This window comes from Chrysemys picta, chromosome 17 (genome assembly GCF_011386835.1).
Source record: "Chrysemys picta bellii isolate R12L10 chromosome 17, ASM1138683v2, whole genome shotgun sequence".
Taxonomy (NCBI): Eukaryota; Metazoa; Chordata; order Testudines; family Emydidae; genus Chrysemys; species Chrysemys picta.
Window position 1 is genome coordinate 19,409,577 of NC_088807.1, and position 22,175 is coordinate 19,431,751.

Below are 22,175 nucleotides of genomic sequence, written 5' to 3' on the forward strand. Positions count from 1 at the left end.
TGCGGGCCGCTCTGGGCTCACAGAGGTACTTGCTTCTCACATGCAGGCTTCGTGCCGCTTCCCTTCTTCCTCCGGCATGACTCCCCAATGTCCTGGGACCTCTGCGCCCCTATCCCGGCTGCCGAGAGCCTGGACTCGTGGGAGAGCAGCTTGCTGTGGGATGGAGGGTCTCTGGTCATCGCCAATTCTTCCCAGGGGCAGCCGGGGACACCAGGGGGAGGTAAGGAGGGATTGAACTTGGGATCTTTGGCACCAAGAGCACAGGGCTTTGCCACTGGAGCTAAAGGAGGAGGTCTAGCGGCCGCTAGCAGTAGGAGGCTGTTATCCTGGCAGCAAAGGGGCATGTGATGCATTTGGCCACAGACAGCACCGTCCACACCAATTACCAAGCTCAACCAGTTTTGAGCTTTAATATGCACACGTTAGGACAATATGTTACTACTTTAATTAAGCATAAAAAGGAAATAAGGCCGATAGAGCAGGGCAGCGTGACGATAAATTATTCAGCCTTAGGGCACAGGTAGCTGGTGCTGTTGGTGTTAGATTGAAGCCGGTCCAATCTGGTGTAAGTCTTATGTTGATTTATTCCCCTTTGGTCAAACCCACCGTTTTTATCCCCCGTGTCTTGTGACATGAGGCAGGCGCAGATCACTGAAACGGCTGTCTCCACCAACATATCTTAAATATAATTCCATACATGCCAGCGTAAAATTCTTTGAACGGCTGCGTTTTTTCCCTTAGTTGGCTAAACCGTTGCTTGGTACCTTTTTTATTTATTTTCACTATTACGATTCGTCTTAATGAACGCTGGGTTTTCATTGCGTTCATGTGTCTTCCTGCGTCTTACGACAGGTTGTGTTGGCTTTTCCTCTTGGCGTCGCTGCGTGTCCAGCGTGTTTCGTGCTCCCTCGTCTGTTTTACCAGGGAGGTGGAGGTCTGGCTAGTGAATCCCCCATTTGGCTTTTGCCCTGTTATCTCTGCAGGCCAAGGTGACACAAACCAACTTTCTGATTTGTATTTTTGTTACAAGTTTTGAAAGCTGAAAAATTCCCTTTGGTGTTTTCTTAGAACACTGTTAAATAGAGAAGAGTTACATTTTCCACATTATTTAATAGAGTTAATTACACGTCTCTTTCCCCCCCTCTCTTTCTCCTTTTCCCTTTTTTTTTGTCTCTGGTTTTTCTCCTCTTTTTCCCCCCCCTCCTTTCTCTAACCTTCCCTCTTTTCGCTTCCCAGCTGGCTCCATCTCCCCACAGCCACCTCTGGATCTCTCCGGGTTTCCTTTGGCCGAGCCCTGGGACGTCCTCTCGCCGGATGCCCCCGCTGACGCAGCCCCCGATTTCGTTCACCCCCTGGTGACGGCTGCTCACCTGGATCCTGGTGCGCCGTGGTTGATGTCAAGGATAAATCCAGGTGACGTCTGGGGTGGGGGGTCGCTGCTTTTGCCTGCCCTGGGGAATTGTGGGTAGCTGGGATCCTGGTGTTGTGTGTCTCTGGGTCTCGGCCTGGGCTGGATCAGACACAGAGGCTAAGCTCCCACCGCTCCTCTGTAGGGAGGCAGATGGTGTCCCAGTGCATGCTCTGAAATTCTGGCCAACTGCATGTTAGCCTTGTCCGTACCCTACTGCCTAGCCATGTCTGCCCCCGTGCATGCTGGGAAAACCTGGCCAATGGCCTGTCCATATCCTACCACCCAGCCATCTCTGCCCCAGGGCATGCAGGGAAAATGTGGCCAATGGCCTGTCCATATCCTACCACCCAGCCACCTCTGCCCCAGGGCATGCAGGGAAAATGTGGCCAATGGCCTGTCCATATCCTACCACCCAGCCATCTCTGCCCCAGGGCATGCAGGGAAAATGTGGCCAACGGCCTGTCCAAACTCTACCACCCAGCCATCACTGCCATGGAAGATTTGGACAGAAACGACTGTTTTTGGTTTTTTTTCTCTTGGGTAAAAGTGACTCGTTCTCATTTTTTACAAAAATGACTTTTTTTTTCTGTTTTGTTGCCAAAATGACTCTTTCTTTTACCTTTGAGTTTTCTATTTTTTCTTGTTGTTGCTTTTCTCTTTTATCTCCTTCCTTTCTTCTGTTTCTTTCCTTTTTTTTTACCACCTTCCCCCCCTCTTCTCTTTCCAGCTGGATCTACCCCCACTCCACCACTTCTGGATCCCGCTGGTTTTCCTTTGCCCGAGCTCTGGACCGGGCCCCACATGGACGCCCCTCCTGACGCAGCTTCCGATTCCGCTCTGCCCCCCGTGGCTGCTGCCTGCCTGGACGTACCCGCAGATGTACCCCCGACATCAATGACAAATCCAGGTGAGGCCCCAGGGGAAGGTAGGCGCTGCCCACCCTGGAGGACTCTGTGTAGTTAGGATCCTGCATGTTATGAGTTGCTGATTCTCGGTCCGGTTAGAACAGGCTGAGCAGAGAGGCCGAGGGCTGGACCGGATCCAGAGGCTGCTCCCTCCATGCCCCTCCCTAAGGAGGCAGGCGCTGCCCCAGTGCACCCCGGGAAAACCGGGCCAACGGCCTGTCCATGTCCTACCGCCCAGCCGTCTCTGCCCCAGTGCATGCTGGGAAAACCTGGCCAATGGCCTGTCTGTATCCTGCTGCCCAGTATCTCTCATGGCGTCTCTGTCTTGCCAGACGTCACAGACCCCCTGCCGCTACTCTGCAGCACCCTGGGCTACTTCCCCAATGGTCTGCGGGTCTTCAGCCTGCAGAAGGCCATGTGGCTGAGGCACGGGGTGAACCTGGAGGCATTCAGCCAGCAACAGGGATATCTGAGCACCCTGGACTATCTGACCAGGCTGCGTGGGATCAGGCTACAGGGCTGGAGAGAGGGGAAAAGTGTCTCGTTAAGCTTCTAAAAGATGAGGCGAGAGGGATGGGGCTCCATGCGTCAGGGCTGAACTGGTCTTGATTAACGACGAGGACCAATGGGTATCTTGCACCTTCCTCTGAGGCTCATTAGAGTGTATTGTCTTGGGCTGACCCAGGACACTTTCTGGGCTTAACCGAGGTGTCCTGGGTGAATTGCTACCACCTGGTGGCAGGATGAGGGACTCTTGTCTGTGATGTAGTTAGGTCGACACGGTGTCAGTGTAGACGCCGGGTTGCTCAAGTCATGTTACCGGCTTTCAGGTAGGGTGACCAGATGTCCCGATTTTATAGGGACAGTCCTGATATTTAGGAATTTTTCTTATATCGGTACCTATTACCCCCCACCCCCGTCCCGATTTTTCACACTTTCTATCTGGTCACCCTACTTTCAGGAGCCGTCCCACTATGCCCCACGCCGACAGTACAATGGATGCAAGCTTTCCTGACCGGGACGCGCACTGCTGACACAGCTGTGTGCTGACAGAATTACGTCATGTAGACGTGGCCTTAGAGGCATCTAGAGTCAAACCAAATTGAAGTTTATTTAACGGCGCTTGAGACCGATTCAAAGAAGGGTTGGCCAACATAAGGTTGCAGGGGAAAGTAAAACAGAACACGCCATCTTCAGCTTCTAGTTTATTAACAAGTTCCTTCCCTCTCTCCTGAGGTATTTCTCACCCAAAGGTCGGTCCATATAACGCTTGTCCGGCTCGGAGAGCTGGGATTTCATGAGGCACTCATGCTGGCAAAATATCTCCTCTGGAACGATACCATCTTGTGCCCATTTCTTTTTCTCTTGTAGGATGGGGTGTGTCTACGTTTGAAACTCTACAATGCTTCAGGGAGGTGTCCTCACACCCCTGAGCTATGCAGTTAAGCGGACAGTTTTCTTGCCCTACAGTCTCATTCATTATCTTTTCATTTCATTATCTTCAGCTCAGCCCAGAGGGTCTCCTATTCAGAGTCTTTTCTTGGGGGTTCTTTTCTTTGTAAACGCTTAGGTGCGTACCTGCTCCAGCCTGTAAACCCAGCAGGGCTGGGTGGAAAGATACTTGATTGTTCTCATTCTCAACTGAGTTAGCCGAGACCCGCCCTGCCTCGGGGGACATGCTTCATCTCCAGCAGTTTCAGAACATAATATCCTACGTTTTAGGTATCACTTAAACTCCTTCCTGTACAAACACCTCACGCTAGCCACAAGGATCGGCCAGCCCTTAGCTTTCAGCCCCCTTCGGTGACGTCTCAGGAGGGTGGCCAGAAGCAGGTGTAATATACCTGTCTGGGCACGTCCGCGTCACGCTCCCCAGCGACGTGGCATCTCCCACAGTGCAGCCTCCTATCCCCAAGAGCGGGGACCCTGGTGCACTGTGGGAGATGCAGTCCAATCAGGGAGGCTCTGCTGTAGGGTAGAATCGGGGGGGCATAACGCACCCCGGCGACTTTTCTGAATGGAAACATTTTGTTTTTTTAATGAAAACTTGAAATTTTCCGTGGAAGATTTGGACAGAAACGACTGGCTTTGGTCTTTTTCTCTTGGGTAAAAGTGACTTGTTCTCATTTTTTACAAAAATGATTTTTTTTCCTGTTGTTATGTTGCCAAAATGACTCTTTTTACCCTCGAGTTTTCTCTTTTGTTGTTGTTGTTTCTCTTCTCTTTTATTTCCTTCCTTCCTTCTGTTTCTTTCTTTCTTTTTTTACCACCTTCCCCCCTCTTCTCTTCCCAGCTGGATCTACGCCCACTCCACCACCTCTGGATTCTGTTGGTTTTCCTTCGCCCGAGCTCTGGACCGGGCCCCACATGGACGCCCCTCCTGATGCAGCCCCCGATCCCACTCTGCCCCCCGTGGCTACTGCCTGCCTGGATCCCGCAGACGTACCCCCGACATCAATGACAAATCCAGGTGAGGCCCCAGGGGAAGGTAGGCGCTGCCCACCCTGGAGGACTCTGGGTAGTTAGGATCCTGCATGTTATGAGTTGCTGATTCTCGGTCCAGTTAGAACAGGTTCAGCAGAGAGGCCGAGGGCTGGACCGGATCCAAAGGCTGCTCCCTCCATGCCCCTCCCTAAGGAGGCAGGCGCTGCCCCAGGGCATGCTGGGAAAATGTGGCCAATGGCCTGTCCATACCCTACCACCCAGCCGTCACTGCCATGGTGCATGCTGGGAAAACCTGGCCAATGTCCACACATTGTCTCTCTGGGTGGTGCTCTCCAAGGGCATAGGTTTGGGGTCTTGTGGGCGGGAGGGGCTCCCCTTCCCGTTGCTCAGCACCGCCGTCTCCCTCCCTCCGTGCAGACTTGGGTGAAGTCTTGACCCACGTCTCTCACACTCTGAGATGCCACCCCAAGGGTATGAGGGTGAAGCCGCTGACGAAGAGGCTGCGGAAGGAGCATGGGGTGGACCTGTTGGCATTCAGCCAGGACGGGGGGTACCAGGGAGTCGTGTCCTTCCTGCAGGAGATGCCGGGTATCGAACTCTGGAACCCCGAGAAGGGAGAGAAGTGTCGTGTCCTGAGCTGTACCTTTAAGAAGAGTGAGTGGGGAGATGGTTTCTTGTAGGGCTGCCCCAGCCCGGCCCCCTTCCTGAATGTGGAGAGAGCCCCTGGCCAATGGCACACTGGCCTCTCCGCACCCAGCTGTGTCTCCCCCAGTGCATGCTGGGGAAACATGGCCAATGGCCTGTCTGTATCCTGCTGCCCAGTATCTCTCATGGTGTCTCTGTCTTGCCAGACGTCACAGACCCCCTGCCGCTGCTCTGCAGCACCCTGGGCTCCTTCCCCAATGGCCTGCGGGTCTTCAGTCTGAGGAAGGCCATGTGGCAGAGGCACGGGGTGAACTTGGAGGAATTCAGCCAGCAACAGGGATATCTGAGCACCCTGGACTATCTGACCAGGCTGCGTGGGATCAGGCTGCAGGGGCTGGAGAGAGGGGAAAAGTGTCTTGTCCAGCTTCAGAAGGGTGAGGAGAGAGGGATACGGTCCAGGCGTCAGGGCTGAACTGGTCTTAGGTAGGATGAGGGCAGGTTATCCCACTGCTCACACCAATGGACATCCCGCATCTTCCTCTGAGGCCAAATGGACTAGATGGCCCTTTGGGCTTCCTCCCCCATGAGATTTCATCTCCCACAATGCACTGTCCTACTGCCATCATGCACCACCTCCCGCCACCAAGAATAGAGGCTATGGTGCATTGTGGGAGATGTAGTCCGACCAGGGAGCCTGGGCTGTAGAGGAGAATGGCAGTCACAAGGCATCTGAACCACAACTCCCATGAAGCACCGCAGTGACTTTTCTAAATTGAAACAGCTCACTGAAAACTTGAAATTTTCTATGGAAAATCTGGAGCACAGTGAGTCCTTTTTGCCTCATGTTTTCTTGACAAGCGTGACCTCCCCCCCTCCACTTTTTTTTTTTTTTTTTTTTTGAGAAAAGCGACTTTTTTCCCTCACTCTTTTTTGACATCAGCCATTTTTTCTCTGATTTTTGACAAAAGCGAGGTTTTTCCCTCCATATTTTTTTTTGACAAAAGTGACATTTTTCCATCTGTTTTCTTGACAAAAGTCACTTTTTTACTTCACATTGTTTGGCAAAAGCGACCTTTCCCCCCCTCTGTTTTTTTTTTTTTTTTTGAGAAAAGCCGCTCCTTTTTTCTCACATTGTCTTGACCAAAATTACTTTTTTTCCCCCTTCACGTTTTTTGACACGTGCAATGGTTTTCTCTCGGATTATTAACAAAAGCAATGTTTTCCCACAGCATTTTTTGACAAGAGTCGCTCCTTTCTTCCTCAGCTTTCTTCACAAACGGCGACTTTCAGTTTCCTCGGGCCTGGTCTACCCGTAAAACGTCGGTCGACGGAGCTGCGGCGTTCAGGGGTGTGAACCAACCGCGCTTCTGAGCCCCGCAGCCTCGCTGCCCTGGCCCCGGAGTAGACTTGACTAGGCGGAGGATGAATGTGTCCGTCAATGTGGTTCCCGTTATGCGGGGAGCGAAGTTCCCCCAGCAAACCCCCGTTCCGGTGCTATAATCGGTGCGGCGGGGTTACAGCCCCGCAGACACGGCCCCATGGCTGCGCTGCTCTGACGTCCGTAGTGTAGACGTGGCCTCAGGGTTTTTCGGACAAACTCGAGTTGGTTTTTTTTTCACTCCGATGTTTGACAAAAGCCTCCGTTCCCCACAGTTTTCTTCACCAAAGGGACTCTGTTAGCGCTTTCTGGGGGGACAGAAATATCTCCCCCCCCCCCCCTTTCTTCTGTTTGTTTTGCAAACGTGATGCTTTTCTCCTCAGTCTTTTGACCAAAAAATATGGTAGGAAAGGTGGAAGCGGCAGCCGGGCCTGTGCCCATTATGAGGGATAGCCGTGCCCGGTGGTGGGAGCTGGGGGGGGACGGGACATGCCCAGTGGTGGAAGCTGTGGGGGGAGGGGAACGTGCCCGGTGGCAGGAGCTGGGGGGCAGAGGCGTGCCCGGTGAGGACAGCTGGGGGGGTGAGGGACGTGTGGGGGCCGGGTGTACTTGTCTTTTCACTCCCACTGTGGTGCTCTTGTTTCTTCTCCCTTCCTTTAGGTGACGCTGTGAAGCCCCCTGCTCCGCAGCCCCCCCCAGACCCCGCTCCCCCATCGGCCCAGCCCAGCAGCAGCCCCCCGCCCGATGCCCCTGCCGACGGGGGGCCGACGGGAGCCCCGGGGGAGACGCCCGGTGAGCAGCTCTGCCGGCTTCTCAGTGAGGCCGCCGCGTGTGGGGCGTGAGCCTGGGCGGGGAGGCCGCAGCCCAAGCCAGGCCCCCCAACGCCACCTCCCATTGTCCCATAGCCTGAGCTCCCGTCTGCCCCCGTGGGGAAGGGCTCTGTGGGGCTCGGCGGCTGGTCTCTTTCCCTCACCCATCTCTGGGGGGGCTATGGGGCAGGGCACGTTGGAGGGAGATGGCTGGGGGTGTTGGGGGGGGAGTCTGTGGGTCTGTGTCGACGGGGGCTAGGTGTGTGGCACCATTGCCATTTGTGGGGGACATCTTCGGGGCTGTTGGGTTCATGTTGGTGGGGGGGCTGGGGTTAGAGGGAGCGGGGTAGGGGGATGTCGGGGAGGCTGGGGATGCAGGGAGCAGTTTGGTGGGGTAGGTGGTTGTGGGGGGGCTGGGGATGGGGGAGCAGGTTGGTGAGGTGAGGGGTGGGGGGGATGGGGATGGGGGAGCAGGTTGGGAGCTGTGGGGGGGGCTGGGGATGGAGGGAGCAGGTTGGTGGGGTGTGGGGACTGGGGATGGGGGAGCAGGTTGGTGGGGTGGGGTTCTGTGAGGGGATGGGGGTGGAGGGAGCAGGCTGTGCGGGCTGTGTGTGTGTGGGGGTGCTGTGGGGATGCCTGTGGCCGGGATACAGGGGGTGGCTGGGGGGACACACTGGCAGCGGACTGTGAAGAGTGGGGGGCAGCATGTGGGGTGCTCTCCTGGGCCCTGCCCCCGCTCTGGGGACGCCCGAGGACTCGGGCCCGGGGGCTGCCGAACAACCCCTCGCCCCCAGGGCCGGGTGCACACGCACAGGGTGCCCCATGACGGGGGGGCTCTCAGCTGGCGCAGGCTCTCACAGCCCCCCCATCCCCCCGTCTCGTGGCAGGCTTGGCCGAGGTCTCGGCCTGGGTGCGGGACGTGCTGGGCCGTTTCCCGCTGGGGCTGAAGGTGGGCAAGCTGAAGGAGGCGCTGCGGAGCGAGCGTGGGCTGGACCTGGAGGAGCTGAGCCGTCTGCGGGGCTGCGGGGACGCCCTGCACCTGCTCCGGGCTCTGCCCCACCTCTGGCTGCGGGACCCGGGCCAGGGCGACGCCTGCCTGGCCCGGCTGGACGTGGGTAGGTGGGCAAGCGGCTGGGAGGGTGCCGAGCAGCTGGGCGGGAGCTGGGGTGAGATGCAGCTGGGGCCGTGGAAGGTGTGGGGAGGACGTGGCTTTTTACAGATCCAGACTAACAGGGCTACCCCTCTGACACTTGAGTACTTGTCGCACCTTAGAGACTAACAAATTTATTTGTGCATAAGCTTTCGTGGGCTAAACCCCACTTCATCGGCTGTATGTAGTGGAAAGTACAGTAAGAAGATATATATCATCTGTGGTGCATCCTTCTGGGTGTTGTCTTAATGCTGCCACATTTATTTTCAAAGAAGGTGTTTTCAAAAGAAGGTGCTCGCTTCTAACTCCCAAGGCCCTCAGTATGTCGGATCTTCTTTAATGAGCCCACTTGACAAGTTTTATTGTTCTTGGGTCTGGCTTCCATCCCCTCTCCAACTGTTGCAGCTGTCTGGAGGTGCTGCCTTCCAGGCCTTACCCATTCACACCTCGTTCATTCAACAGGGCAATTGATTAAAAGGGGGCAGATATTATTCTACTAGCGAAAAGACAGTTTTCTTCTACCTTAACTATCCTTAGGGGCTATAACATTATACCAAGGCTCAATACAAAGGGTACGTCCAGACTACCCGCCGTATCGGCGGGTAGCGATCGATTTATCAAGGATCGATATATTGCGTCTCGTTAACACGCGATATATCGATCCCCGAACGCGCTCACCGTCGACTCCGGAACTTCACCAGAACGAGCGGCGGTAACAGAGTCGACGGGGGAGCCGCGGCCATCAATCCCGCGCCGTGTGGACCCAAGGTAAATCTATCTAGATACTTCGACTTCACTACGCTATTCACGTAGCTGAAGTTGCGTATCTTAGATCGATTTCCCCCCACCCCAGTGTAGACCAGCCCAAAGTTTCTATATAAGGATTTGGTACAAAGTTCCCATATCAAAGGACTTGATATAAAGTTGTATGAAAATGGAGGTTATATGTGGAAAGACTTGATACACCTCTACCCCGATATAACGCTGTCCTCAGGAGCCAAAAAAATCTTACCACGTTATAGGTGAAACCGCGTTATATCCAACTTCCTTTGATTCACCGGAGTGCGCAGCCCACTCTCCCCCCCCCCCCCCCCCCCCCGGAGCGCTGCTTTACCATGTTATATCCAAATTCGTGTTCTACTGGGTCGTGTTCTAGCGGGGTAGAGGTGTACAAGGTTGTATGAAGAGGCATAATACAAAAGTCATATGAAAATGATGAAAACGATACGCAGTTACGCAAAGATGCTTAATGCGGAGATTTATCTACAGGGGCAGGGTACGGCCGGGCATGTGCCCAGGAGTGGGGGTTCCTGCTGTGTGTGTAGGGGGGAATTGGGGCACAACAGAGATTATGGGGTGTGGGGAGGCTGTTCCTCGTGGTGGGCAGCATGTGGGGTGCTCTCCTGGGCCCTGTCCCTGCTCTGGGGACGCCCGAGGACTCAGGCCCGGGGGCTGCCGAACGGCCCCTCGTCCCCAGCGCTGGGTGCATACGCACAGAGTGCCCCATGGCGGGGGGGCTCTCAGCGTGCGCAGGCTCTCACAGCCCCCCTATCCCCCCCGTCTCGTGGCAGGCTTGGCCGAGGTCTCGGCCTGGGTGCGGGACGTGCTCGGCCGTTTCCCGCTGGGGCTGAAGGTGGGCAAGCTGAAGAAGGCGCTGTGGAGCGAGCGCGGGCTGGACCTGGAGGAGCTGAGCCGTCAGCGGGGCTGCGGGGACGCCCTGCACCTGCTCCGGGCTCTGCCCCACGTCTGGCTGCAGGACCTGGGCCAGGGCGACGCCTGCCTGGCCCAGCTGGACGCGGGTAGGTGGGCAAGCGGCTGGGGGGGACAGCTAGGGCCGTGGAAGCTGGGGGAGTACGTGGCTGGGAGGGGGGCTCTGGTCCATGTGGGAGGGGGTAGGGTACGGCTGGGCATGTTCTCGGGGGGTGGGGAGGGGGGAGGCATGGCTGGGCATGTGCCCAGGGAGTGGGGGTTCCTGGTGGTGGGGGGTTAGCAGGGCACAACGGAGATTATGGGGTGTGGGGAGGCTGTTCCTGGTGGTGGGAGGCATAGGTGGGCCTGTTGCAGGGCAGGGGGCTGTGCCCGGGGGTGGGGAGCTAGGGGAGGGGAGGGGAGAGGGGGACATGCCCAGTGGCAGGAGCTGGGGGAGGGGAGGGGGACGTGCCCGCTGGTGGGAGGGGGATGTGTGGGGGCCGGGTGTACATGTCTTTTCACTCCCACTGAGGTGCTCTTGTATCTTCTCCCCTCCTTTAGGTGAGGCTGTGACGCCCCCTGCCCCACAGCCCCCCCCAGACCCCACTCCCCCATCGGCCCGGCCCAGCAGCAGCCCCCCGCCCGATGCCCCTGCCGACGGGGGGCCAACGGGAGCCCCGGGGGAGACGCCCGGTGAGCAGCTCAGCCGGCTTCTCAGTGTGGCCGCCGCGTGTGGGGCGTGAGCCTGGGCGGGGAGGACTCAGCCCAAGCCAGGCCCCCCCAATGCCACCCCCCCATCGCCCCATAGCCTGAGCTCCCATTTGCCCCCCTGGGGAATGGTTCTGTGGGGCTCGGCGGCTGGTCTCTTTCCCTCGCCCATCTCTGGGTGGGCTATGGGGCAGGGCATGTTGGAGGGAGATGGGTGGGGGGCGTTGGGGGGTGTGTCTGTAGGGCTGTTTTGGCGGGGGCCAGGTATGTGGCACCATTGCCATTTGTGGGGAAAATCTTTGGGAGGCTGTCTGGTTTATGTTGATGCGGGGGCCTGAGAGGGGGCTGGGGTTGGAGGGAGCCTGTGGCCGGGGTACAGGGGCTGGCTGGGGGGGGGGATACTGGCAGCGGACTGTGAGTAGTGGGGGGCAGCATGTGGGGTGCTCTCCTGGGCCCTGCCCCCGCTCTGGGGACGCCCGAGGACTCAGGCCCGTGGGGGCTGCCGAACGGCCCCTCGTCCCCAGCGCTGGGTGCACATGCACAGAGTGCCCCATGACGGGGGGGCTCTCAGCGTGCGCAGGCTCTCACAGCCCCCCCATCCCCCCGTCTCGTGGCAGGCTTGGCCGAGGTCTCGGCCTGGGTGCGGGACGTGCTGGGCCGTTTCCCGCTGGGGCTGAAGGTGGGCAAGCTGAAGGAGGCGCTGCGGAGCGAGCGCGGGCTGGACCTGGAGGAGCTGAGCCGTCAGCGGGGCTGCGGGGACGCCCTGCACCTGCTCCGGGCTCTGCCCCACATCTGGCTGCAGGACCCGGGCAAGGGCGACGCCTGCCTGGCCCGGCTGGACGCGGGTAGGTGGGCAAGCGGCCGGGGGGGTGCCGGGCAGCTGGGCCTATGGCGGGAGATGCAGCTGGGGCCCTGCCCGGTGTGAAAGGTCGGGGAGGACACAGCTGCGAGGGGCTGTGCTCGGGGGGGATAGAGGGGCACGGCTGGGCATGTGCCTATGGGGGGGCAGGGTACAGCTGGGCATGTGCCCGGGGGGGTAAGGGTTCCTGGGGGCGGGGTTGCAGGGCACAGCTGGGGTTAGGGGCTGTGAGGAGGCCATGCTGGGCAGGGGGATGCATGGGTGGGCCTGCCCCGGGGCGGGGGGCCCTGTGCCTGCTGGCCGGAGGTGGACCCGTGGGGGCCTCGCGTCCCCCCCATTGAGGGGCTGTTTTGTGTCTTTTCCCCTCCTCTTCAGATGCTGCTGTTAATGCCCCTGCGCTCCCCGCCCCCTCCCATCCTGCCAAAGCGGGGGGGCCGGGTGCCGCGGGCCCAGCGAAGCGGACGCAGAGCCAGCGTCGGGTGGCAAAGCCCGGCGCGATGGAGGCGTTGATCCGGGGCGCCCTGGCCCCCTACCCCTTTGGCATGCGGGTGAAGAACCTGCGGAAGCTGCTGGTGGGGAAACATGGAGCCGAGCTGGAGGCCTTCAGCCAGGCCAGAGGCTACGGGGACGTGGTCTCCTTCCTGCGGGATGTCCCCGGACTCACGCTCCGGGGCCCAGAGAAGGGCAACAACTGCATCGTGTGGCTCCAGAGAGGTAGGGAGTGTGGCCCAGAGCGAAGCTCAGAACCCAGGAGTCCTGGCTCCCAGCCCCCCTGCTGTAACCACTAGCCCCCACTCCTCTCTCAGAGCCGGGGATAGAACCCAGGAGTCCTGGCTCCCAGCCCCCCTGCTGTAACCACTAGCCCCCACTCCTCTCTCAGAGCCGGGGATAGAACCCAGGAGTCCTGGCTCCCAGCCCCCCTGCTGTAACCACTAGCCCCCACTCCTCTCTGAGTCGGGGATAGAACCCAGGAGTCCTGGCTCCCAGCCTCCCCTGCTCTAACCACGAGGAATCTGCCATTACCAGCCCTGTGGGGTTAAAGGCCAAAGGGCAGAAAAATGTGACACCAACCTGGGACCCTGACTCGCTCCACTCTGCCCTGTCACCCCTTTCCCCGTCCCACAAACGACCCCTGGCAGGCCGAGGGGGGAGGCGGGCTGTCATTTCGGGGTGGGCAGTGAAGGCCCCATTCTGCCCTCTCCAGGGTCCCCGCATCCCCACGCAGCTTCCTGTCCCGGGAAAACAGCTGCCGGCATCCCCCAGGAGCCAGGGGTGGCCGACAGCTGGGACGCCGCTGACTGGGACCCAGAGTCTGCTGCTGCGCCGGAGAGAAGTAGGGTGACCAGATAGCAAATGTGAAAAATCAGGAAACTTTTGGAGAGGGGAGGGTAAAACCCCTAATATTGGGATGTCTGGGCACCCTAGAGAGAAGTGAGGGGGCTGTGCTGAGCGGGGGGGAGTAACCCATAGGGCTGCGTTGCCTTTGTTATATTCACCTGTAACCTACAGGCCCGTATCCCGTAGAGAAACGGCCCCACACTTGCCTCTAAGCTGCCGTGGCAGGAACAGGGAAGTGGTAACCGCAAAACCCGTTGGAGCCAGGGGTGACTGGTGCGGTGATGAATTAAAATGCCATCAGCCCGGTCCCTCCCCTCCCCTCCCCTCTCCTCCCATAGCCAGATTTCACGGGGCAGGTCTGATTTCACGGTCCATGACACGTTTTTCACGGCTGTGAATATGGCAGGGCCCCACCTATCGGATAAGTGCACCCGAGGAGAAGGGTGAGGAAGTTAGATTTGGGCACGGAAGGCCGAGCACTTGAATGAATCCTAGAACTGGCAGGGACCTCGAGAGATCATCTAGTCCAGTCCCCTGCACTCATGGCAGGACTAAGTATTATCTGACCATCCCTGACAGGTGTTTGTCTAACCTGCTATCAAGGTCAATTCCCCACTCTGGCACTTCAGGTGCAGAAAGTGGGGGCCGGCAAGGATTCAAACAATTAACACTGGCCACTCCAGACTTGTATTAAACTCCCAAGGTTCCAGCTTCTCTCTGACTTTGGCTGGGTAGATGCTGCCACCACCCAAATGCAAACCCCTTGAAACCCAGGAAGGTGCATTTGAGAATTCCTTCTCATGGGGTACCCTCAAGTCCTTTCACCTCCCCCCCCCCCCCCCGGGGAAGAGCTGAGAAAGGAAATCAGCTGTTGCCACCAGCTAATTAAATAACATGCGCACAAACCTCTTAGGACACCAAAAATCCAATCCTGTTCTTAAAAAGGGTAAATTTTATTAAAAACAAAAAGAAAGAAAATACATCTGGGAACTCAGGCTTTTGCCAGATTTAAATAACCCACTTACAAAATTTAAACACCAAGAATAGCCTTCTTGAGGTGCAGCTTAAAGGTCACAAGCAAAACAAAACACATTTGGGTTTAGCACAGAGGAGTCCACAAGCCAATAAGAAATAACCCTAATCGCGTCTTCCTAGACATTCCCTAATTTACTTACATTTCTGGGGTTTCAGGTAAGCAATCTTTAGGTATGATCTGATGGTTTTTCATACCTGGTTTAAAGCTTCTCACAGCATAACTGCTTCCTGTTCCCCTCTTTCCCGGAGAAACACAACAGGGACAAAGGGAAGTCTTTTCCCAATTTTAAAACGTTCTAGCCTCCCATTGGCTCCTTTTACCTGCGGGCTTGTTAACCCTTTACAGGAAAAGTAGGTAGAGAACAACCACGAAGAGGGATTCCACAGCCAACTGGCTGGCTGGGTGTCTACAAAAGGGAACTACCTCCTCCTCCCTCATTTATCACACCTGCTCTGAAAAACTTCCAATGATGCTGATTCCACAACCTCCCTGGGCAATTTATTCCAGTGCTTAACCACCCTGACAGGAAGTTTTTCCTAATGTCCAACCTAAACCGCCCTTGCTGTAATTTAAGCCCATTGCTTCTCAGGGGTTAATGCGAATTTTCTCCCTCCTCTTTGTAACAGCCTTTTATGGACTTGAAAACTTATCACCTCCTCTCTGTTTTCTTTTCTCCAGACTAAACAAACCCGTGGTTTTTTCAATCTTCCCTCATAGCTCATGTTTTCTAGACCTGAATCATTTTTGTCGCTCCTCTTTGGACTTTCTCCAGTTTGTCCACAACTTTCCTGAAATGTGGCACCCAGAACTGGACCCAATACTCCAGTTGAGGCCTAATCATTGCAGAGTAGAGCGGAAGAATTATTTCTCGTGTCTTGCTTACGACACTCCTGCTAATACAGCCAAGAATGATGTTTGGTTTTTTTGCAACAGCGTGACACTGTTGACTGGTATTTAGCTTGTGATCCACCATGACCCCCAGATCCCTTTCTGCAGTACTCCTTCCTAGGCCATCATTTCCCAGTTTGTATGTGTGCAACTGATTGGTCCTTCCTAAGTGGAGCGCTTTGCAGGGTCCTTATTGAATTTCATCCTATTGACTTCAGACCATTTCTCCCGTTTGTCCAGATCATTTTGAATTTTAGTCCTGTCCCCCAAAGCGCTCACAACCCCTCGAAGGGTTATTCATGATAGCATTCGGGCCCTGTAATAGGGCCAACCACCGTGTGGAGGGGGCTAGCTGGCCGTCACTTGAGCCACCTTCTCTATTGTTATCTGCTGTCCCTCTTGAGCGTTGAGGAACCTGGACCATCAGACCTTTGTCTCTGCCCACCAGGCCCTCGAGGAAGGGTGTGAGCATGCAGATTTAGTAGGTACTCCAGATATCTCCAATACTGTATTGTTCCTCTCTCGTTATGAGCTTTTCTGGCTTTATTGCTGATCTTAATCAAAATCGCCACGGCTTTGCTTTGCCTCCGGTGCGCGTGTCCTTGCCAGACACCCCGAGGTTCCCACCAAGATTTCGAACTCCTTGGTATTAGCCTGATTCTGGGACAAGAACCTTATTCCCACTGGATCAGTTGGCCATCAGTACAAGTATTGTTAACGATGAATAGGATCGGGCGACGCTCCCTGCCCGGGTGTGTATGACGGGCCAAACCGATCACCCCGGATCCCGGAGTTGGGGGGGTGCGGATCCGAATGGGCCAGAATCCAGGGAATAGCTAGAGGCCAGTGAGAGGATGTGTAGGGGCTGCCCCCTAGTGGAGGGTGGGGGAATTGTAGCCTGTGTGCTGGAAGAAGTGGGGTGTAGCTGTTTTTTCCCGCCCCCCCACACCTAGGACATAGGAAACTCAGATTCATCCCTTCCCCTGGAGCCAGCCATTCCCTGCCCTGGGGCCAGGTGGGAGCTGGTGCCCCCAGAGGGGAAAAGGCCCCATTCCCCACCCCTGACCTTGGCGATCTTCCTTCCCTCGGCCTCTGTGCAGGTGCGACTGAGGTCCTGACGCTGCTCAAGTGCTTGCTACGCCCATACAAGTCTGGCCTGCAGCTGCAGAAGCTGCAGGAGTTGCTGCTGGAGAGACACGGGCTGGATCTGAAGCGGTTTGTCAGCTCCCAGGGCGAGGAGGACGTGCTCGGATTCCTGCAGAGGCGCCTGCCCGCGCTGGAGTACAGGCAGCCGGAGAAGGGAGCGAAGTGTATCGTCTGGCTGGGGACAGGTACGATGGGGTGTGTGTGGGGGGGAGAACGGGACAATAAATCCCACTCAGAGCTGGGAACAGAACCCAAGAGTCCTGGCTCATAGCCCCCTGCTCAAACCACTAGGCCCCACTCCCCTCCCAGAACAGGGGAGAGAACCCAGGAGTCCTGACTCCTCCTGGACTGGCTGTCAGAACTCCATTCCACAGGCCAGAGCCCTGCCCCCAGCTCTCCATGGGGCCATTGCGGGTAGCTGAGACCTGGATTCCTTATTGTCTGACTCTCCGGCTGTGGGGCAGGCCGCGGGGTTCCCCCCCCAACTCACCCATGGCATAAACCCGCCTTTGCTCCCGTGCATCGTGGGAAAAGTCCAGGCGGGTCCAGAGCGGGATACAGGCAGAGCGGTAGCTGCCGTGCATGCTGGGGGATGCCACGTGCCTGTTACCCACCCTGACGGCAGTTTTCCCCCCCCTCCCCCCAGGGCAGAAGAAAGGCTCTGGATCTTTGCCCCCTGGCAGTGCCCGCCCCTTGCCTGGCTCCAAGAGGTGCCTCCTCCCAACGAATGCCGCGGAGCGCCCGCCCCAACCCGCCACCGCCTGCCTCAACCCCCGGCTGCCCAGTGCTACCACCAACCGGCCTCTGCTTCCCAGCCTGCCTTCGGCCCGGGAGCCCTTCCGGGCCCCTGCCGCCCAGGGAAAGCTGGGAAAGTCCCCAGGGGCCAACCCCCGCCTCCCAGCCTGGTTACGGAGCCCACCCCGGCCCACCGGCACCTGCTCAGGCCTACGAACAGAGGAGGGGACCCACGAGTCCAGGACCAGGCCTGCCAGCGCCCCCTTGGTTCTGCGAGCAGAGGAGGGGACTCAGGAGTTCGGGGCCAGGCCTGCCAGCGCTCCCTTGGCCCTGCGAGCAGAGGAGGGGATCCAGGAGTCCGGGGCCAGGCAGGCCAGCGCCCCCTTGGTTCTGCAAGCAGAGGAGGGGACCCAGGAGTCCAGGGCCCAGCCCCCTGAGGACCTGAGGGAGCTGAAGCGGAAGGTGGGGGCCATCCTGGCCGGGCACCCCGGGGGCATGTCCCTCTTCCAGTTCCGTGCCGCGTACAGCGCCGCCCACCAGCACCCGCTGCCCCTGGGCTGCACGGCCTCCACCAAGCAGCGGCTGGCGCAGATGCCTGACGTGGTGAGGATGCAGGGCTGCGGGGTGCAGATGCTGCTGCTGCCAGTGGACCCCGACGGACCCCCCAGGGCAGAGCCTGGTACGTAACGGGGGGTTGGGGGGACAGCTGCCTTGCAAGGTGTGGGGGAGATATTAAGGGGCTGGGCTGGGTCCCCCCCAAGGGATGTGTGATTGGGGGGGGGAGGTCAGGCTGGGTCCCCTAAAGGGGTTGATGGGGCTTCCCCCACCCAGATGTTAAGGCCCCGAACCATCGGCCACTCTGTTGTGGGCGTAGGAACAGGGCCAGCCCAGCGCTACGGGCCAGAGGGTCCCGTTGTGACTGGCTCGGCTGGTCCTCCTCCTTCCCAGCTCTCCCTGTGGCGGGACGTCTCCCACAATGCCCTGCTGGGACTGCTTGCTGTGTGGCCCAGACCTTCCCAGAATGCACTGGGGCATAATGCACAGCGGGGCGGGACGTTTCCCAGTATGCATCGCTGGTGCCACGCTGCATCCCATTGGCCCAGGCACGCTGGGCATTTCCCAGAATGCACTGGGGCAGGTGACGCATCGAGGGTGGGGGCAGGACTCTGTCGCCCCCTGCTGGTTGGTCCGGCTCAGAGGATAAAACCCTCCAGCCGCTGCCGGCTGAGGGAGCTCCCCCACCAGCCCAAGCAGCGTCTAGTGCTGAGCTTGGCAGGCCCAAACCTCGCGGGCAGGGGCAGGGGCGTGGCTCAGCTGTGGGGGTGGCACCGGGCTCTGTCAGTGGGATTTAACTGGGTTTGTTTTTCAAGGTCTCGCCCTGTGGATCCCACAAGAAGCTGCTGCCCTGGCTGGGGACACCGACGACCCATCTGAGCCCCTTCCCACCCTGGCCGAGATCCCTCCCGTCCCAGCAGCTCCCGACCTGACTGGGGACCCCGACACCCCAGCTGAGTCCCCTCCCACCCTGCCCGACATCCCTCCAGTCCTCACAGCTCCCGACCTGACTGGGGACCCCGACACTCCATCTGAGCCCCCTTCCTTCCCGGTAGCTCCCGACTTGACTGGGGACCCCGACTCCGCAGCTGAGCTCCCTCCCACCCTGCCCGAGATCCCTCCAGTCCTCACAGCTCCCGACCTGACTGGGGACCCCGACACTCCATCTGAGCCCCCTTCCTTCCCGGCAGCTCCCGACTTGACTGGGGACCCCGACTCCGCAGCTGAGCTCCCTCCCACCCTGCCCGAGATCCCTCCAGTCCTCACAGCTCCCGACCCGGCTGGGGACCCCAAAGTCCCAGTCAAGCCCCCTCCCACCTTCGTGGCTCCGAGATGGGGGCCGAGCCTCCAGGCCATGCAGCGCCCAGAGGCTGCCCGACCTGAAGCCAGCTGGGAGTTACCTGACTTGGTGCCCAGCGCCCCCGTGGTTCTCCCAGCATCGGGGCCGTGCAGCAGGTCGTGGCTCTGGCTTGGGGCAGAGTCCCCCCTCGCCCCGGCTGATCCCGGTGCTGCTGCTCGCCCGGTCGTGTACCCTCCCACCCGGGAGGTCCCCCCGGCCCCCGCTGCAGCCCCAGAGTCGCCCTCCCTGTGCCCAGCGGCACCGGGGCCACCCCAGGCCCGGCTCAAGCGGGTCCAGTTGGTGCCTCCCTTCCAAGACCACCCTTTGGCTGGGGATGCCTCTCGGGCACAGCCGGTCCCTAAAGCCGTGGGTCAGAACCAGGGCACATCAGCGGCTGTGGGATCCCCTGTGGGCCCGATCCCTGCAGATCCATCCACGGGCCAGGCCGTCTCCCCTATTAAGCAGCTCTCAGGGGTGGCCCCGGATCCCCTCCCTCCTCCAGAGGCCAGTGTCTCAGCGACCCCCGAGCAGGGCTGGCCAGACACCGGGCGCCCTGGTTCAGGTGGAGATATCGGCTCTCCTGTTGACCCCTTGCTGCGCTGCCATCCGGCCCAGCCGGTCCCCTCTGCAGGGACGACCCCGCCGGGCCCGTGGGCCGGGATCCCCTCGGCCCCACCGGCCCACTCGCCGCCACACCACACCGACACCTGCATTCTCCTATAGCCACCGCTGGCAACTCGGGCTGGTGGCTCTGGGGTGGAGCAGGTCGGCCTGCGGCCAACTCAGCACAACGCCCGGAGCTCTGCAGGAGAGGTCGGGAAATAAACCCCTGTGATTTCTCGAGCAGGGGGCACTGGGGCATTTCAGCCCCCCCACCCCAGTCTCCTGGGCACTGGGGCTTTTCTCCCCCCAGGACTGATCTCTTTATCTAGTGGACTTGAAAACGTTGGCTTACAACTCTAAAGAAGCGGCCACTGACTATTTTCAGTGGGAGATGGCTTAATTTGAGGACTCCCAACTCCAGACCCGCCCTGAGACCCCCCCTCCATCGAATCACGAGTGCTCGTTGGTTCTGGAAACCAGTCGTGGCTTTTCAACCGACTGTTGCCCCAAACCGGTGGCCACTTGCCGAAATCGGTGGCCAGCCACCAACGTCTCAGGGAAAGCGGCCTGCGCTCCGTGTGCAGCATTGACATTTTAGCGATTAAATTTTCTAACAAGCGCCAGCCAAAGCTCCCGTGTGGTTTGGTTTCGCCGGCGTCTCTCGAAGTCGCGGGCGCCTGTAACTCTTCGCTTGCCGCGGCTTCGCTTGGCCTCTGCCTTTGTTCCGGCGACCGAATTACTTCTGCAGCGCCAGCAGGTGACCGCGGGGGCGTCGCTTTGCCGCTCCGTGCCTCGGTTTCCCCAAGCTGCAGGATGGGATTAATGATCGTGACCTGCCGGGTAAAATGTACTGATTGTTTTGACATGTACTGATGAAAAGCCCTTCCCAAGCTGGAGGGAGGGAGGGGGAGAGAGAGAGAGAGAGTGTGTGTGTGTGTGTGTCTTTGCAAAATCTCCCACAATGCACTGGAGGGGCAGTGTGAAGGGGAATCAATTGTCCATCCCCCTCACCCCCTAGGGGCCATGCCCGAGACAGAGCGCCCGCCCCTCTGCCCACTGAGCCCAAAGACAGCGTCTGCCCTCCAAGACAGATCATCCCCCAACACAGGAATTTTGGTGCTTACTGCCCCCCCCATCCCTGGAGTATCTGTCCCATGCCCCCCCTCCCAGAGCATCTTCACATCCTTCCCCCAAATCTCCCCCCATGGGGCTCAGCTTGATTTAGCCACAGGCTATTCCAGGCCCTACTCATTGCATGTGTAGGGGGGGAGCCAAACTGGGAGGGGGGCTTGAGGTGCCCCCTAGCCTCCCCCATGGGAGTTTGAGGTGGACAGGCCGTGGTGGGGGATCTATCTCATCTAGCTCCCCCGCCCCCCAAAGAGTCAGAGCTGGGGGGGGGGTGTTTTCCCACCAACCATCTCTGTTAAGCGGGGCAGCTCTGGCCTGGGGGTGTGTGTGTGAAGATCGGGGGGGGCAGAGGGAAGGAGAGGCAGTGCCCCTCCCCTGTGGTCATGGGGCAGGTTCAGGAGCTGGGAGTCTGAGGGGGGCAGTAGGGCTGTGGGGGGTGTGTGGATGAGGTGTTTGGGAGGGGCAGATGGGGAGGAAGCTGGGGCGGGGCTCTTTCCCCTGTAGCCATTGTCCCCCCCCCCCCCCCAACAGTCGGCCATCTTTGCTGTGGGCAGCATGGCCTCAGATTTCCACCGTCCCCCTTTTAGGCACTGGGTTCTAGAGAGACCCCTCCGTCGCCCCTTCTTGGCCCGGGCCGTTAGGTGCCAGGCGGGGCCCTGTGGGTTGTTTCACTGGGGAACAGAAACAGATGGTCTGAATCTTGTGTTTCCCCCCTGGTGCTGTCCCGTTTGCTTGCGAGGAAGGTGTGCCGAATCCCATTTCCAGCGGGACCAACCAACCACAGGCAGATGTCTCCTTCCTCACAATGTCGAGTCCACCTTCCCCGTGGGTTCTGGGCCCACCAGAAGCTCACTCTTCGCTGGCTTTCTGCTCTCTTTCGTGCCGCTTGTTAAACCAGCCCATGGTCCCTGGGTTAGTTATTGCTGCCTTGGGCAGTGACTTCTTCTGTTTACAGTATCACTGGCATTTAATTGCTCCTTCTTTATAGGTCAAAGCCTGGCTTCATTGAATCTAAGCCCAGATGGGACCATTGGGATCACCTAGCCCGACACAGGTCATAGGGTTGCCCTGAAATAACTCCTGTGCGAACTAGAGCAGATCTTTTAGGGAAAGGGCCCATCTTGATTTAAAAATGGCCACTGATGGGGAATCCATTGGTCATTCGGGTGGTTAATTCCCCTCCCTAGGAACAATTCACACCTTCTTCCCAGTCGGGATGGGTTTGGCTTCAATGTCCAGCCGTGGGGTGGTGTCAGACTAGACTGAATCAACGATTATCCCATTTCCCTTCCCCGTGGGGTCCTATACCCTTGGGCCCCTCTAATCCCTCCATCTCTCTGCGTGGCCAGGAGGCTGGACCCAGGCATGTGGAGCAGAGAATCTCTCGGGGGGCAAGCCCCTTGGGAGC

The 22,175-nt window shown here is 58.6% G+C and overlaps 1 protein-coding gene across 8 annotated transcripts; it reads left to right on the forward strand.

The window, feature by feature from the left end:
* Positions 1 to 22: 22 nt before the first annotated feature.
* On the forward strand, positions 23 to 20,268 carry LOC101932420 (uncharacterized). Of its 8 annotated transcripts, XM_065571830.1 has the most exons (16): positions 23 to 220; positions 1,237 to 1,413; positions 2,139 to 2,318; positions 4,610 to 4,786; positions 5,179 to 5,415; positions 5,613 to 5,840; positions 7,445 to 7,576; positions 8,481 to 8,708; positions 10,315 to 10,542; positions 10,994 to 11,125; positions 11,758 to 11,985; positions 12,375 to 12,713; positions 13,204 to 13,332; positions 16,362 to 16,592; positions 17,054 to 17,821; positions 18,513 to 20,268. In XM_065571830.1, exons 1-16 carry the CDS (start codon positions 88 to 90, stop codon positions 19,757 to 19,759), a joined length of 4,794 nt encoding a protein of 1,597 aa, XP_065427902.1. In that variant the 5' UTR covers positions 23 to 87; the 3' UTR covers positions 19,760 to 20,268. The 8 variants fall into 8 exon arrangements, with proteins under 8 accessions (XP_065427902.1, XP_065427905.1, XP_065427906.1 ...); XM_065571833.1 differs by lacking the exon at positions 10,994 to 11,125; XM_065571834.1 differs by lacking the exon at positions 10,315 to 10,542.
* The last annotated feature ends 1,907 nt before the right edge of the window (positions 20,269 to 22,175 follow it).